General features: G+C 42.0%; 1 protein-coding gene across 1 annotated transcript; it reads right to left on the bottom strand.

Annotated features, from left to right (window-relative positions):
- Window positions 1–3,890: 3,890 nt before the first annotated feature.
- On the bottom strand, window positions 3,891–12,384 carry dusp4 (dual specificity phosphatase 4). Its single transcript, XM_080510397.1, has 4 exons — window positions 11,865–12,384; window positions 10,623–10,750; window positions 6,773–6,992; window positions 3,891–4,442 (listed from the first exon to the last, which is right to left on the bottom strand). Exons 1-4 carry the CDS (start codon window positions 12,232–12,234, stop codon window positions 4,054–4,056), a joined length of 1,107 nt encoding a protein of 368 aa, XP_080366523.1. The 5' UTR covers window positions 12,235–12,384; the 3' UTR covers window positions 3,891–4,053.
- Window positions 12,385–15,345: the final 2,961 nt, after the last annotated feature.

Here is a 15,345-nt window from a genome sequence, read left to right as displayed (position 1 = left end):
TAAGTTAGATGCGGTTGTTTCTGATTCACAAATCCAAACAGTCATCATGAAGCTGAATTTGTCAAGTGAGGTGTTGTTCATTCCATTTGATTACATTTTCATTGTCATCTATTAGTTTGGTTAACTGGAATTCAAAAAATGTGAAGCCCTGCGCTTCAGAGCTGTTCATAAATCAGATTCATCTCAATTATTTCAGGAGGAAATAACAGGTTGCTCATTGATTTGAGTCCAGTTGATGATGGATCTTATGGTGTGTTCATAAATAATTGGGAATAGGAAAATTTCAACTTTCAAGTAAGGAAAATACATAGTATATCTTAACAGTTTACCGTAATAGCCCAGTCCTATCACGGTTCATTTGTAAAGACAATAGCTTGATTAGACCTGCTTTCATAATTCCCAATTAATAATATTCACATTACAATTCAAATCTCCATACAAAACTCAACAATAGAACTTTTCCAGTGTGTTCATTTCCAAGCTCCAGGTGTGAACATGTCATCCCACTTATAATTTGTCAAGATTCCAGATGTAAGATGTACCATTTCCCATCTGGTAACTTCCTGAGTTCTCAGTTTTATGGGTGCAGCAATACTGCTCATGAATGCACCACTATCCAAGTGCTAATTTTCCCAGTTCCTATTTGCATTAGAGCATCATTACCTAGTCTATCAGTTTCCCGAGTTTCCAGTTGAATGGACACAAAATTTCCCAAGTGGCAACTTTTTTAGTGCCCACATGTAAGCACCATCAACTCACCGCTATATTTTCCCAGTTCCCATTTGCATTACTGCACCATCACCAAACTGGTAAGTTTCTACCACTCGAGTTACCAGTTTCATGGCTACATGACACAACTGGTAACTTTTAGATACATGAATGCACCATTATAACACATCATTACCCAACATGCATCGATGCACTTTATGATTTCCCAGTTGTATGGACCAATCAGTCACTCGTAGCCTTCTGATTTCCCAGTTGCATGGCTGCACCGTGAACTGGTAACTTTCTGGGTTCCCATTTGCACGGATGCCTCACGAATCGGTAACTCGCTGATTTCCAAGTTGCCTGGACGCACCATGAACTGGGAACCTTCCAAGCTCTCTGCCTCAAAAATGCATAATAATCAAACTGGTAACTTTCCCACTTGCATGAACGTACCATTAAATGAGCCTGTGTATGCAGAAGAAGAAAAAAGGAAGAACAATTGAAGTTATTTATGAACATTGTTTATTCAACAGTGGATCTTGAGTAATAAATAAATGCACAGATCATCCATTCCACAATAAAATCAAGGGAAAAAAAAATTGTTTTGTTTTATATATATTTACATATATATATTTATATAAATGTCCCAAGTTGAGGATTGGTATTGCCATGGTGGTTGAACAGCTTTGACCAGACAGCGACACACAGTGGTGACAGATGGACTAACACAGAGAGGCAGACAGACAGGTTGGTACAGACCACACACATGTGTACAAAGTATTGCATTTATCACTGATTGACTCGCTTCTCTCTCTCTCTCTCTCGCTCTACGTGGACAATATCTAGTCAGTCTATCATCACTACAATGTGCAAATCAGTCCAAAGTTACAAATACAGTATTGCATCACTTCAAGGTGCTACAGATAGGTGCCGGCAATCTTCCAAAACTGTTTTCTTGAACCCTTGTGTTTGTGTGAGTGATTTGTATTTATGTGGCTGGGTATATTTTGGCGATTTTGTTTGTTTGTTTGTTTTTGCCTTTGTTGTTCCAGCACAGTGTAAATCTCAGAGTGGCAGGAACTCAGAAATGTGACACAATGAAGGTTTGAAGTTGTGTTTTCATGTGAAGTCCTAAAATGTTGCTACAAAGAGAGATATGGACGGGGAAGTTATGACATTATGGATCAACTGTGCTTTAAAGGTACAATATGTAAACACTTTTCTGGGTTAAAACATAAAATAAAATGGAGGAATCAAGAGTAGTAGCAATCAACTAACTCGCATGTCATGTAATATCAAACTGTACCACAAGGTGATGTTGTGAGTCACTGAGTTAGTTTTTTCTTGTATAAGACTGAAGATGAGCGTGTGAATGATATCCAAATAAAGCAATAGCAGATTTTGACAAACTTGAAAGTAATCTGCCAGAAGTCTGGGAATTGGAATTGAGGCAGATTGTGACTCTCTCCTGCCACCTGATGTACAGAAGTGGTACTATTAAAATCTTACATACTGTACCTTTAAGTACACTTTTCAGTTTTTGGATTATGGACATTTATTCTTTTGTTTTGTCAAAGAAAGTTGGATGAATGACTGATGTTTTTTTGAGAAGAATTGCTTAAATAGTTGCTGCAAACATTCAGAAATGTACTTTGTAGCATAATGAATAAAAAAACGATGTCGGGGCACCGACAACCATGGGATACCTTTATGAAGAAGGCACAAATATCTTAAAGGACCCTTTGCTGATGGTGAGAAAAAAAAGAATATCACCTCAGACGCTGTGTTTTTACTTAATTTGGAGGAAATTAAGAAGAGATCCCTGAACCTGGGTACGTTTCAGAAAGGTGACACACAGGGTTGAGCAAGATGAGCATACTGAATTTGTTTTAAAAGAGGTATGTTCAAGTTTGCATCATGCCAGTTTATCTAGCTCAGAATCACAATGGGCAATTTGGTCATCAATTACAAATTCGACGACACAGAATTCAACGAACATTTGTGTTTCTGTTAGGCTGATATCAAATACAATTTCAATTGGTCAATGGCAACAAATTTAATTGATTCAAAAGATTAACCCTCCACAGATTTCTACTGCACCACTATGTGTCCCTTTTTCTTATAATATTAGATAGTATATTACAAAATGTGGAACAAAATTGACTTCAACTTGATTGTTTAAGGTTGCTCATCTTAACAAACCTTATTTCTCCCAGACACAGAAATAAAAATAGTATGAAAAACCATCAGCTTGGTCCTTTAAATAGCCGCTGGGTAGGTGTGCAGTGGCTGAAACATCTGCCCTGTGATATCAAAACGATTGTGTCGTCACAAACTGTCCTACGATCATCACGCGCTGAGCAAAGACTCGTTTTCTATCTCTTTCAACGCCACTTTTGTTTTGCTGTTCTTGGTTGTTTCCCCCCCCCCCCCCCCGATGAAGCAGACGGGTTTTCCTGAAGTGTGTGAGAGGTGTTTCCCGCTCCATCTGCAAGGGTCCCTGCCTTTTATTTGGCATCTACTTTTATTTATCCGCCGTCTTGAGGGAAGAGACGCGGAGCCGAGAGGCAGAGATGAGAGGATGCGCAGGAGGGAGGGAATATAAAGGGATGAAAAGGAGATGAGATGAGAGGAAGGTGTGTGTGTGTGTGTGTGTGTGTGTGTGTGCATGGTGGGGGGAGGAAGCTCCGGTCAGAGCACCTGCTTTCTATCACCGTCCCCTCATTTCTTTTCTTTTTTTCCCACCCATCTCTTTTGTCTGGCAAACAGGAGGGACACCCACAGGGGAAAGAGCAGGGTGCTTAAAATTCCTCCTTCCTTCCTGTGTCCATCTCCTCTCCTAAAGACCTGTCGTCTCCATGGCAACACCCCCCCATTTTCATACTAAGCTTATTCAGTTTGGTAGTCATGAATGTGTGTGTGCGTGCATGTGTGTGTGTGTGAAGCAGAGAGACTAAGAGTATATCTGCTGCTCGTGCCTCTCCGTGTGGGAGGTTGTGTGTCAGTGTGTCTCTCTGTTGGCCGCTGTGCTGCTCTGTCCAGCTGAGAGGAGCCCTCTCCGGTAAACATCAGTCCAGCGCGGCGCCTCCGCTCCATCACAAGGTGTAAAGAGCCACCTCGTTTTTTTTGTTTTGTTTCCGTTGCTTTGGATTACATCTGAAATGTGAGGACCGTCTGCCGCGAGCTTTAAAAAGTGTTTGTTTTTTTTCCCCGTTCCTCTCAGTCTTTTTGAAGTTTTTTTCGAATCAGGCACCGTGTCGCTTCTCCTCCTCGCCACCCCGCCCTGGAAGCATGTTTGACATACTGAAGTGGTCGGCAGCTCTGCCAGACAAAGTCCGTCCATCAGCAGCCGGGGGAGGTGGTGAGGGGGCTGTGGTGCAGGTACGCCGGGTTCACCACCGACACCGGGAAGTTGAAGATGAACGGCGAGGTGGGCGTGGCCGCCGCGGACACCGCGGCCGAGGTGGACTTGGGCCCCAGCAGCGGGCTGGCGGTGGCGGCCGCCTCGGCGGCGCAGGAGGTGGCGAGGACCTGCGACTCGAACTGCAGCAGCTGGCCCATGAAGCTGAAGTTGGGCGAGATGATGCTGCGGCGGCGGCGCACAAACTCGAACGCCTCGTCCAGGCGCACGCGCTTCCGCTTCATCAGGTAGGCCAGGCAGATGGTGGCGGAGCGGGAGATGCCCGCTTGACAGTGGACCAGCACCCGACCGCTGGAGTCCCGTACAGAGTCTGAGAAGAGACGGGGTCAGAGGTCAGACGGCTTTCAATATCAACGTTTCCAACAGCAAAAATGATTTTTACTGCGTTTCAGTGGGTATTTCAAAATACTACAATACCCATAAACCATCAGCGCTCCATAGCACCACAGACAGATAGAATGAAGATAAACAAAGAGTCAGGATGTTGATGTATTAGTGGAAGATGGACTACGAACAATCTATCAAACATACACTCCAGTTTAAACAGATGATCCTGAGACAGGAAAAGACGGAGTTCACTTTTCACTTAGTTTAAAAAAACTCGATTAAACAAAGACACATTTAGCTTTAGTTGACAACAACTACTATGTGGTCGAACTAGATTTAGTGTATACAATTGTTATTTTGCATAAATATTACAGTCAAGTGGCACAAGTTGGTGTTTAAATAGTGTTGAGATAACTAGTATTTATCTGCCTTGGTACTTCAATAGCAAAATTAATACATTTGGTTGTTTAGGTAGTATTTATGACAAGAAAAAGCCTCAAATCTTCAGTCACATACTTTATGTTCCTCATTGTTGTGAAGATAAAATAATTTTGTACTGGAAAAAATAGCAATTTGTCTTATTTTCAACCAAAAGAAAAATAACACAAGAAATGTTTTCAGCATCTTAAATATCAAATGATTTTCTTTAACTTTTATAATAGTAAATGAGATATAATGAAGTTGCTCATTTAAAAAACAACAACCAAAAAAAACTGGCATCACCAGCGTATCTATTAGAGATAAGTCAACACAAAAAGTACCCAAAACATGAACATGAAGAGACTCTGATAACAGATGGAGAGAGAAGCTTCTCCCCAGACTCGTTTCTATCTGCTCTTTCATGCTCCTCCCCTCCCCGCGCAGTTCGGCTGATAACTAACCTCAAAGTGAGAAAGCAGCCAATCATACACACACACACACACACACGCAAAGTGCAAAATTTGAGTCATCAGCCTCTCGTTCACACTTCCTGCCCCCACCTTATTTATAGTCCTGCCTCTTTAAGTACGGTTTGATGTTGTTACTTCGTTACAGAGAATAACCAAATTTCTGCAGATGGTTGGAGGAAGACATTTACAGTAACTCAATTTTCCCGGCCATGTTGAAGTCTTGGAACATTCCTGGTCGCATGCAGGAAATTAGAAGCGCAGAATGTGGGGGAGATAATCGAGGAACTTCATTTGTTGTGTTTTTCTGTGCGTGTTGATGAAGTTAATCTAATTTTCCATTACTGCCGGCCACGCGTTCATCTTCCAATTGGATTTTTAAAAAAAGAAGAAAAAAAACAACACTGCTTTGAAGTTCACCCCTCAACCTCGTGCACATAAAAATTACCCAACACTGAAGGACACTTGTGTGAAGACTCCATATTTGTCACTCGTTATGCATCTTTTTTTCTTTTTTAAATGTGCCTGTATTTTTCCTCCCTTAATTTTTCACACAAAAACAGATTTCAGGTAACTCCGCCACGGCGGTAACAGTGGATGAGTCAGACTCTGGTCCCACAGCAACTAACTATGACGCATACCAGCACCTACACACACACACACCCGCACACACACACGCGCTGCAGACAAGCTACACACACCATCTCTGCACAGTGTGGATATGCAAAGCGACCGCGAAGCTCACGTTTGCCCGCATTAAACATACGACGACAAGATCACGTTGCAGTGAAGTCATTCGCATGAATATTCTATTCTACCCCATTACGTCATTTTGTTGGTTTCTGCTGCTGTGAATAATGCAACCTGGAAATAATCCCTTGGCACAGATGAAGGAATGTTTTATGACCTGCCTTAATTTATACAAACGGCATATTAGTCTAAATTTTGCGGGAGGGAAACTCAAACTAAACATCTACAATTTGTCTTGTTTGTAGTTCACGACGTTCAAAATGGACTTTGAAATAATCACCAGATTCAACATGTTATAAGGCAGAGATTCTCAAGAAACTTAGCAAAGCAACCCATTAGCTACTCATGTCCAATCTTGCAATACCACTTGATACCACGAGATGGTGTAGTGAGTCACTTTAAATAGGAGAAAACCACAAGCTCCCAACACTTGCAGAGCAACACTGTAACAATTATGAGATTTTTCATTTTTCATCGATATTATTTCGGACGATCCATCCATTCATCTTCTATAGAGTTTTACCCATCTAAGGAGTTGATGCCATCTCACTACAATCAGGGTACACCCTGGACGGAACACCACTGACAAAATTCTACACTTTTAATATCAATTATGTGACTTAACAACAAACTACACACACACACACACACATTCCCACATGCCCTCCGCACTGACCTATGAACTCGATGGCCTCCAGGAACCAGCAGCTGATGTCTTCTTTGTGGTTGTCCTCCACAGGGATGCACTTGTACTGGTACGCCCCCTCGAAGTGGTTGGGGCAGTCGGCCGACACGTTGAGCAAGGCGGAGATTCCTATGCTGTCCAAAACTTCTTTTTTGGAGGCGTGGAGGGCGCTGCCGAGGTAAAGGAAGGGTAGGATCTCGACGGGGCCGCCCTGGAGGAACGACAAGATCAGAATTTCTTTGTTACTCGGTGCCGACGACACAGAACCGTCGTGCATTATCATTCATTATGTTGGTCTTTAGTTATTGACGTATAAAATGTGTGATTTATGGCGATTTTTTTTTTTTTAGTGCAATCAGGAAATAAAGGAACCAAGTGATCGCCTAATTCATACTCAAGGAGAAAAACTGGTGCAGCTTTGGTGTTGCTTTGAGCTTCACTTCATTTCATTGTTTCGCTGTTAGCAGCGATCATTTTGTGTGGCGTATTGACATCTCTGACATTACATACAGCTGACAAAGACCCCTCTCACTGTGTGACTTAAGACTACAGAGTTAAGCTGATCAAAAACATACTGCTATAGATGAAGGTTTAAAAAGAAAAGAAAAGAAAAGAAAGAAAACTGCGCCGGAGTTGTGAGGCTGAAATTAAAAAAAAAAATGCAGCGTAGAAAACAAGACAAAGGAGCGAGTGTCTCGTGGAGCGGCAGAAGCCACACAGCAAATGAGTTCAGCGTGAGCGTGACCTGCTTTAAATATTTTATTAATCTCATTAGCGGCACTTCTCGTCGGAAAGGAGCTGCCTATTATTTGCGCGAATGCACTCACTCAGCACGCGTCTAAATCGATCGATATAGTTCCCTTTAAACTAACTTGTGTTCAGGAGTTTACGGACCCGGTGATTTCCAAACACAGAGCAAAGACGGAAAATAGAAAATACGCCGATTTTCCTCGGACACGTTGAGACTCTTCCTCGGCCACGTTGGCCCACTTGTCAGCATCAACATCTGAGCTTCCCAACGTTCCCCCACAGTTTCATGTCCTGTGTTTTTAATGCTTCCTAGTACAGCTTGTAATTGGGTTCATGTGAGCGTCCTCAGCCGGACCGAGCTCGCAGGAACCAGTCCCCTGTTATCTCTCACTGCGCTCTGTGACGCCAGTGCTGACGTCAAGGCTCGGGTAAAAAAAAGTAGAATTAAAGCAGAGTGAAATCATACTTTGGGCTCTGAATAAAGGAAATTGTTCATTAGAAAAAGATTAGTTTAATTCAAATGAAATCACATGTCACAGGAAGTAAGTGTATCTAAGTAGATTAAACAGAAAATTCAGTTTGAGTCTCATTAAGATGTGGAAGTTGTCGGTTTTTGCAACAAGTGAGTTGACGAGTTCAAAGAGAACTTTAAAAGCTGGTGCTTTGGTTGAAATGATTAATTGCATTAGGCACATGACGGCTTTGAGGCGTAATTTTTAGGGTCAGGTGAGAGATGAAAGCTTTATGAGAAGAAATATATAGAATATAAAACTGATAAGTCAGACAAATCTAAACTATAAAATTAGTATTAGTACAAAGCTTGAAGCATAGCAGGAAAGACAACAGTAGATAATGTGAACTATGCATGTATAAATATATAGATGTATATGTATAAAAAGAGAAGAACTGAAGAAATATTTGTTTTGCTTTGAATTTATTTATTTTGCATTTGGTTGATAGAGCGGAGAAATAGACAATTTGATAATATACAACTAGCAAGTGAGCAAAGATTTACACTCATTGACGGATCCAAATTGTGTCGTTCGAGACGTATGAGGCGACATGGGGCAAACTGGTATTTAATCAAGGGTTAATATTCGGCGTGAAACAGCTGCCTCCTCATTGAGGCCTGACCAGGTCTTTCATCATCAGGTTTGAACTTTTGGACGTTCAAACGCGTAAAAATACCCTGATTCAGAGAAATACACTGTTTTTTGGTTTTACTTCAAGGGGGGGAGTTGTGACGCTCCGACCTACATGTCTGAGTGTTTTGTAGCGTGAGGGTGGGCTGCTGGTGGGTTCTGTGAGGTCAGCCGGCGGGCGGTCTGTACTTATCGACGGGAGCCGCTCGCTCTGTTTATGTCACCGCTGCTGACGAACTCGGTACTGACACAGCGTCAGGAAATGATCGATGCCGCTCAGCGATGTAACGCGAGGAGGAGCGGGGTGGAGAGGACAGAGGAAATGGGGGATGGAGGGAGGGAGGGGGTGGGGTGGGGGGGAGTCAGGTATTTTAACCCCCGATGCATAATATTCATCATGCCACTGCAGGAAGTAACGGAACCAATGTGCAATGCACCTGATGTCACCACAGACTCTTCTTCTGTTTGCTCTCTTAGAAAGCACACAGAGGCCGGGTCTGTCTGCACCCCCCCCCCCCCCCCCCCCCCCCCCCCACTTCCTGTGCGTTCCACTGCAATTAAACCCTGGGCCGCATGTGACCGCGAGCGTACAATCTGATGGCTCGAACCACGGGACAGGAGGGGAGCCTATGGCAGACTCTGAGTCAGATCCACACCTCAGTCACTTCATGTGTATGTGGCCCCTCCAGACCGAAGAGATAAGTCCAGGAGGTTTAAAAAAAAAAAAAAAAAAACACACAAAAAAAAAACGTTTTTTTTATTGCTCAAACAGATGAGAAACTGTGGGAACAGCAGCTGAAAGTCGACCTCGAGCCGAGCAAATAACCTCTGGTGATTGTACACAGGAGCTCCCGGGGTCAGAGCTCGTTTTACAAGATCGTCAAGTAAGACTTGGCAAAACATTAAATAGCACTTTTGTGTGCTGGAAAGACTAATATTTGCATTAGTGAGATAATAATGACTGTAAATATTGATCATTTGAAAACAGTTTGAACCATCCAAAGCTCAAACAGGTTCAAGAAACACAAAAATATTCACCCTTCTTAAAATATCCCAGAAAATTATCACAACGCTCACGAGTAGATTCAAACATGTAATTGTTTACAACTTAGAAACAAGATTAACCATTTATTGCCTGGATACGACTGACAAAAACACCAACATCTCCTTAATTTTCCAAAACACATTAAACACATTGAAACTGAACATAAGTGTTTTTCAACTGAATATCGTAAAAACAGATGGTGAAATAAATATATGTAAAAGCTGAGAATGTGTTGCCGGTTTTAGCCATTTATATCTAAAATCACACACCTGGAAAGCTTTTTCTTTATACCTTTACAGATGTAAGCATTTAGAGCTCAAATGTGACGCCAGTCTGCTCAGTGTTCTGCCGAATATCATAATAAAAAGAAAATAAATGAGTATTTGTCTCATGATGTGATTAATTAATGTAAAAGTTGATAATGACAGTTGTAATCATTTATGGCTCAAAGGTGATATTCAAAATATATATATATATATATATTTTTTTTTCCCTGATAAATCTCACCAGAAATGTTTCAGGGGACTCATGAGTCAACTAATAAATATAAAACTGATCACAAGAATTTGCGTTTTTATTTTTTTTTGGTCGATTGTCATATCAAAGTGAACATTTGCATAAAGATGAAGAGAGTGGATGTGAATGTTGAACGTGGCAATGTCCATCTCTCATATTAACAGCTGACTGATTAATAAATGCAAACACAGTGAGGGCATTTTTAATATTTTATGTTCAATATAAGATTAAGAAGATTCAAATTTAGCTATTTATTTCTGGTGGATATACAATAAAATGGACCTGGTGATGATGATGATGATGATGATGATGCACACACACACGACTGACGGCTCACGACTCACATCAGTATGAAAAGCCCTGCTCACCACGGTGTCGCTGCTCTTACCTGATCATTGTGTGGCGTCCCACACGACGAGCACGCCGAGTCGATGCTGGACTGGCTGGTGAGGGGCGGTATGGATTTGGTCTTTAAACAAAACTCTGGATACTCTGCGAAAAATCGGTCGTATCCCCCTGAAAAACAAAACAAAAGGAGAAGGCATCAGCCGTGCTCAGTGGAATGATTTTACCATCAGCAGCATATTAGAGTAATCCTGTGGCGAATCGCCGGCGTTTGGCTTCAACAGAAGTTTTTCATCTGGGGTTTCAATGCGCTGAATACAAGATGCACAGTTGCGGGCACACGACGTCGGCGCCAATGGAAATGGACCCTCTGACCTCTACTGTGTCGACTTTCTGTGCAACTTCCCCACCCCGTGCAAAACATCTGCAGGCTGACCATCTGCACCGCCAGCATCAAATCAGATTAACAAGGAGTCCCTGTAAGCCACATGAAGGCACCACACACTGGTGCTTTAAGACATCTGCATCATTAGGATGCACACACACACACACACACATATGAGCGAGAGAGAAAATGCACCACAGCTTGCAGCATCTCTGGCTCTATCCATGTGTGTTGTGTTCTTGATTTTGACCACTCGCCACATCAGTGATCTGCCCCCTAAAAACTCTCTGTGTGCTTACGATCGTGTGTCACACAGCGAGTCCCTCCGGTTTGATGTGGTTTCTACGCATCAGCATTACCTCATTCACTCAGCTCACAGCCATTGGCCTGCGTGTGCATGTGTGGAGAAGCCAGTGAATGAGAGTGTAACAAAGACATATGTAGATATGGAGGAGACTCAAGGTAGACAGCAAGATGTGTCATCTTACAGCTTTGTGGGTAATGCCGTAAATAATAGTAAGTATTTTTTTTTATGTTCGAAAAATAAATAACCTCAATTGGGGGGTATTATTCCTTTCATAAAATGTGGGACTCTTAAGAATCAAATACATTATAATATTAGAATTTAGTGTATATTTGGGAGCAATTTTATTAGAAATATCAGCATTTAGTGAACTCAATATTTATTTTTAATCAAATTTTTTTTTAATATACATCACTGTGGCATTATTACAGACAAATGTTCAATGCTTATTTATCTCCTTCTTTATAACAGAAATATTACCGGTGACTCAAATAATAGAAATGCTGGATTAAAGGGTGTCTTTCTCCCAGCTGTGCAGATTAATCTGTATTTCCCTCAACATCCCAGCCTGCGTAAAATGTGCGTAATTTATTTACCTTTGAGCAGGTACATGCGCGTGCCCGCGGAGTCCCTGCACAGCGCGTTGAGCACGAGCATCACGGTGCTGTCCTCCTTCACCGTGTCTGAGTCCGGCGTCCTCTCGTCGTACAGCACCGCGGCGGAGTACATCCCGGAGCGCAGGCGGCCGCGCGCCTCCTCGTCCCCGGCCAGGATCTGGTCCAGGCTGAGCGCGGAGCCCTTCGCCCGGCGGCGCACGATGGTGTTGCAGCGGGCGTTGACGGCGCCGCGGATGTGGCCCGCGCTGTACGCCAGGAAGGAGCGGCAGTCCAGCAGCAGGCACTTGGCCCCGTCGTCCTTCAGGAAGCGCTTCAGCACCGTGCAGTCCATCTCGCACAGGTCCTCCATGGCACGCTCGCTTCGCGGGCTGTCGTCGACTGCTGCGCTGCTGTTAGTAACTGCTCTCCCTCTCTCTCGCTCTCTCCCTCCTCTCTCTCTCTCTCTCTCTCTCTCTGTCTCTCTGCTCTTTCTGCGCCTCCACCCTCCTCCTCCCAAAACCCAGAGAGAAGCGGCGGATTCCCGTGTAGCGCCTCTCCCTCTATCTATCCCTCATGCATGGTAACCACTTTTGCACGCGCAGTCCGGTCACTTCTCTCCTCTTTTCTCCTTCTGCTTCTCCACAAGACTATTTTCTTTTTGCCTTCTTTCTTTCTTTCTTTCTTTTTTTTTATGAATGGGTAGCAGCGCGTCACGACAGAGGTGACGTCAACCTGTGAACAGCCAATCACAGACTGAGCAGTTCGGCGTGCCCTTTCCTCCTCTGCCGTTCATTCATAAAAAAAAGACTGACATCAATGAAGCGGCCGGAGAGGAAACTCTGCGCTTTCACAAGCAAATGAACACGATAATAGCATTAAAATATACACTTACACTTAAAGACTCCAAGACAGACTTAAAATAATTTGTTTTGCTCGTTCATTTTTTTAATTCTTAATTTGTATTTATTTATTTTGCCTATCAGCTGATAACAAAATAACAGCCTACACTACACACACACACATCATGCACCCCCAAAAGTTAAATTTTTTCATTTCAAGATAATCTCATAACAGCAATATCATCTAAGATCAATTAATACAGGATAGTATTTTCTATTGACAACAGGCTTGATTCAATTTGATGCCTATTTCCTGTACTCTTTAATCATTAAAATAAAATAATAACTTCAGCATTTTATCTCTAAGCAGGCAATGATTTATTCAGATCTTTGCCGAGGCATGTTCTTGTTTGTCTCATGGTAATTTAATCATCAAGTCAACTGGACTTGGTTAAGTGACTTCATTAGTGAATGCTGTTATTACAATATTAAACAAATAACATTAGGACAAATAAAACATTACATTTAGTCTCTTGTAGCACTTTTAAATGTTAATTTTATTTTTTATTTTCATTTGATTGTTCAACTTTATGATAAATTCATGGTGTGTGCTCATTTTACCATTATTTGCATTGACAGTGTGAGATGAATACATAAAAACATGAACTTTTGGAATCATTTGTTATCTGCTTACAAACACAAGCTCAAAATGTTGCTTTTACCGGTTAGCAATCAGTAGCAAAATATAAATCCAAAGCAAATCAGCATATACATAGGTAGTGTAAACAGTATGTTACATGCTGTTTACCCACAAGTAGCCAACAATCACTAATGTCCTGAGACAGTGCACATCAATACAGGCTACATCACCATAAATATAGTGAAGTGAACCGAAAGGCTGTTATTATTGCACATCTGGTTCAAACTTCACTCTATCAATTCAAGCTCCTTTGAAATCCAGCATTCTAACGACTGCTGCATGTATGGATCACTTCAGTGTGGTTCTTGTGGTGGCCTGCCAGCGGGTGTCAGTGTGTGTGTGTGTGTCTGTGTGTGTGTGTGTGTGTGTGTGTGTGTGTGTGTGTGTGTGTGTGTGTGTGTGTGTGTGTGTGTGTGTGTGTGTGTGTGTGTGTGTGTGTGTGTGTGTGTGTGTGTGTGTGTGTGTGTGTGTGTGTGTGGGCGTGTAATCCCACAAGCAGATGCAATTTGCATCTGCCATCACACGGCCTTAGCGAGCGTGCTCAGGTATTTGCATGTTGATCTCATTTCCATGGTAACGAGGGGAGCGAGACCAGCACGGCGGTGGATGACAGGAAGAAAGCGCAGATGATCTGACAAAAACAGACAGATTGCCTGATGGAGAAATACCAAAAACTGAAAGAGAAAGGCCAGCAATACCATGAAAGGCAGCATCATTCTCAAAAAGCACCTTATATAAGTAGCTTATGTGAGAAATGAAGGTTTGAATTATGCGTAGGCTATACACAGAATGATCACATATATAAAAGTCTGATTTATTTGGATGAATCCTTCCCAAGACATAACTCCTGTAATACTTGTATAATCTGGCAGCAGTGTTAAAACAACACAGACAATCATAACCAGAAGATGCCAGTTTTCAACCAGCTGGAAGTCATTGGAGTGTCTTAGTGTGCATATTGTATAAATGAAGCTGCAGTCAGCATGAAGCCTCAGGCTCAAGGAGAAAATGTGGTAGACAGTGAAAATAAAAGATATTTGTACACTTGGAAGCAACATGTTTGATTTCTTGTGGCACACATACAGTAATGTGCAAGAAACTGAAAATAGTCAAATTACTTCACCAGCTGCTGTATATAAACACCTTAAAACTCATTTCACTTTTAACTGACCACTTCAGTTACGCCTTTTTTTATATTCATTCAGTTCAATCAGTTTGTGGGGGGAAGGTGCTCTAAAGTCTGAATGTTCACTGTAGCTGGAATGAAATAATGCATGAATGAATGATGATAATAATATAAAGTTGCACCAAAATTCTGAGAAGCATTACAGAGGTGAGCTAATAAGTCACAGTCACAACTGATTTCTTTCTTCTAATAAATAAGTTCCTAGCATGGGAATGCAGCATTACCATGATGCATTACAATATGACGTGTTATTTTGAACACTTAAAAATTAGTTTTAAAGATTCATATATAACCAATAAGAATCTGCTGCTCAGATTCAGAAGAGTTCCACAGTAACTCAGTATCGTGCCGGTGCTGTTGCAAGAGGTTAAATCAGATGCAGCAAAGACCAAGAAATCCTGACTTTAAGCCCTGAAAACACTGGATTTTTTTTTCTATTCCACTGGCAGCTCAGTAAAATCTTCCCTGAGACCTTTCATGAAAAGATCCTTGAAGCCTCCCGGTATGAATTTCTTTTCCCAGGCCAGGCAGGAACGACATGAAACGATACCACTTCAGTTTTTCTCTCAGACCTACAAAAACAGCAAAAGGGGGATAGTAGCAGCAGAACGAGGAATTTTACTTTTTTGTCTTTTCCCAGACATTTGAAGTGTCACATGACATCCCAAGGTCAGCGTGCGGCTCATTCAGTGTTTTAACGATGAAGCTACTATCTGATATAGTTAGTTGTTTTGTTGGTTATATCCAGATTGCAAT

Source organism: Blennius ocellaris (genome assembly GCF_963422515.1).
Source record: "Blennius ocellaris genome assembly, chromosome: 15".
Lineage (NCBI taxonomy): Eukaryota > Metazoa > Chordata > Actinopteri > Blenniiformes > Blenniidae > Blennius > Blennius ocellaris.
This window is presented reverse-complemented; position numbering and strand designations above follow the sequence as displayed.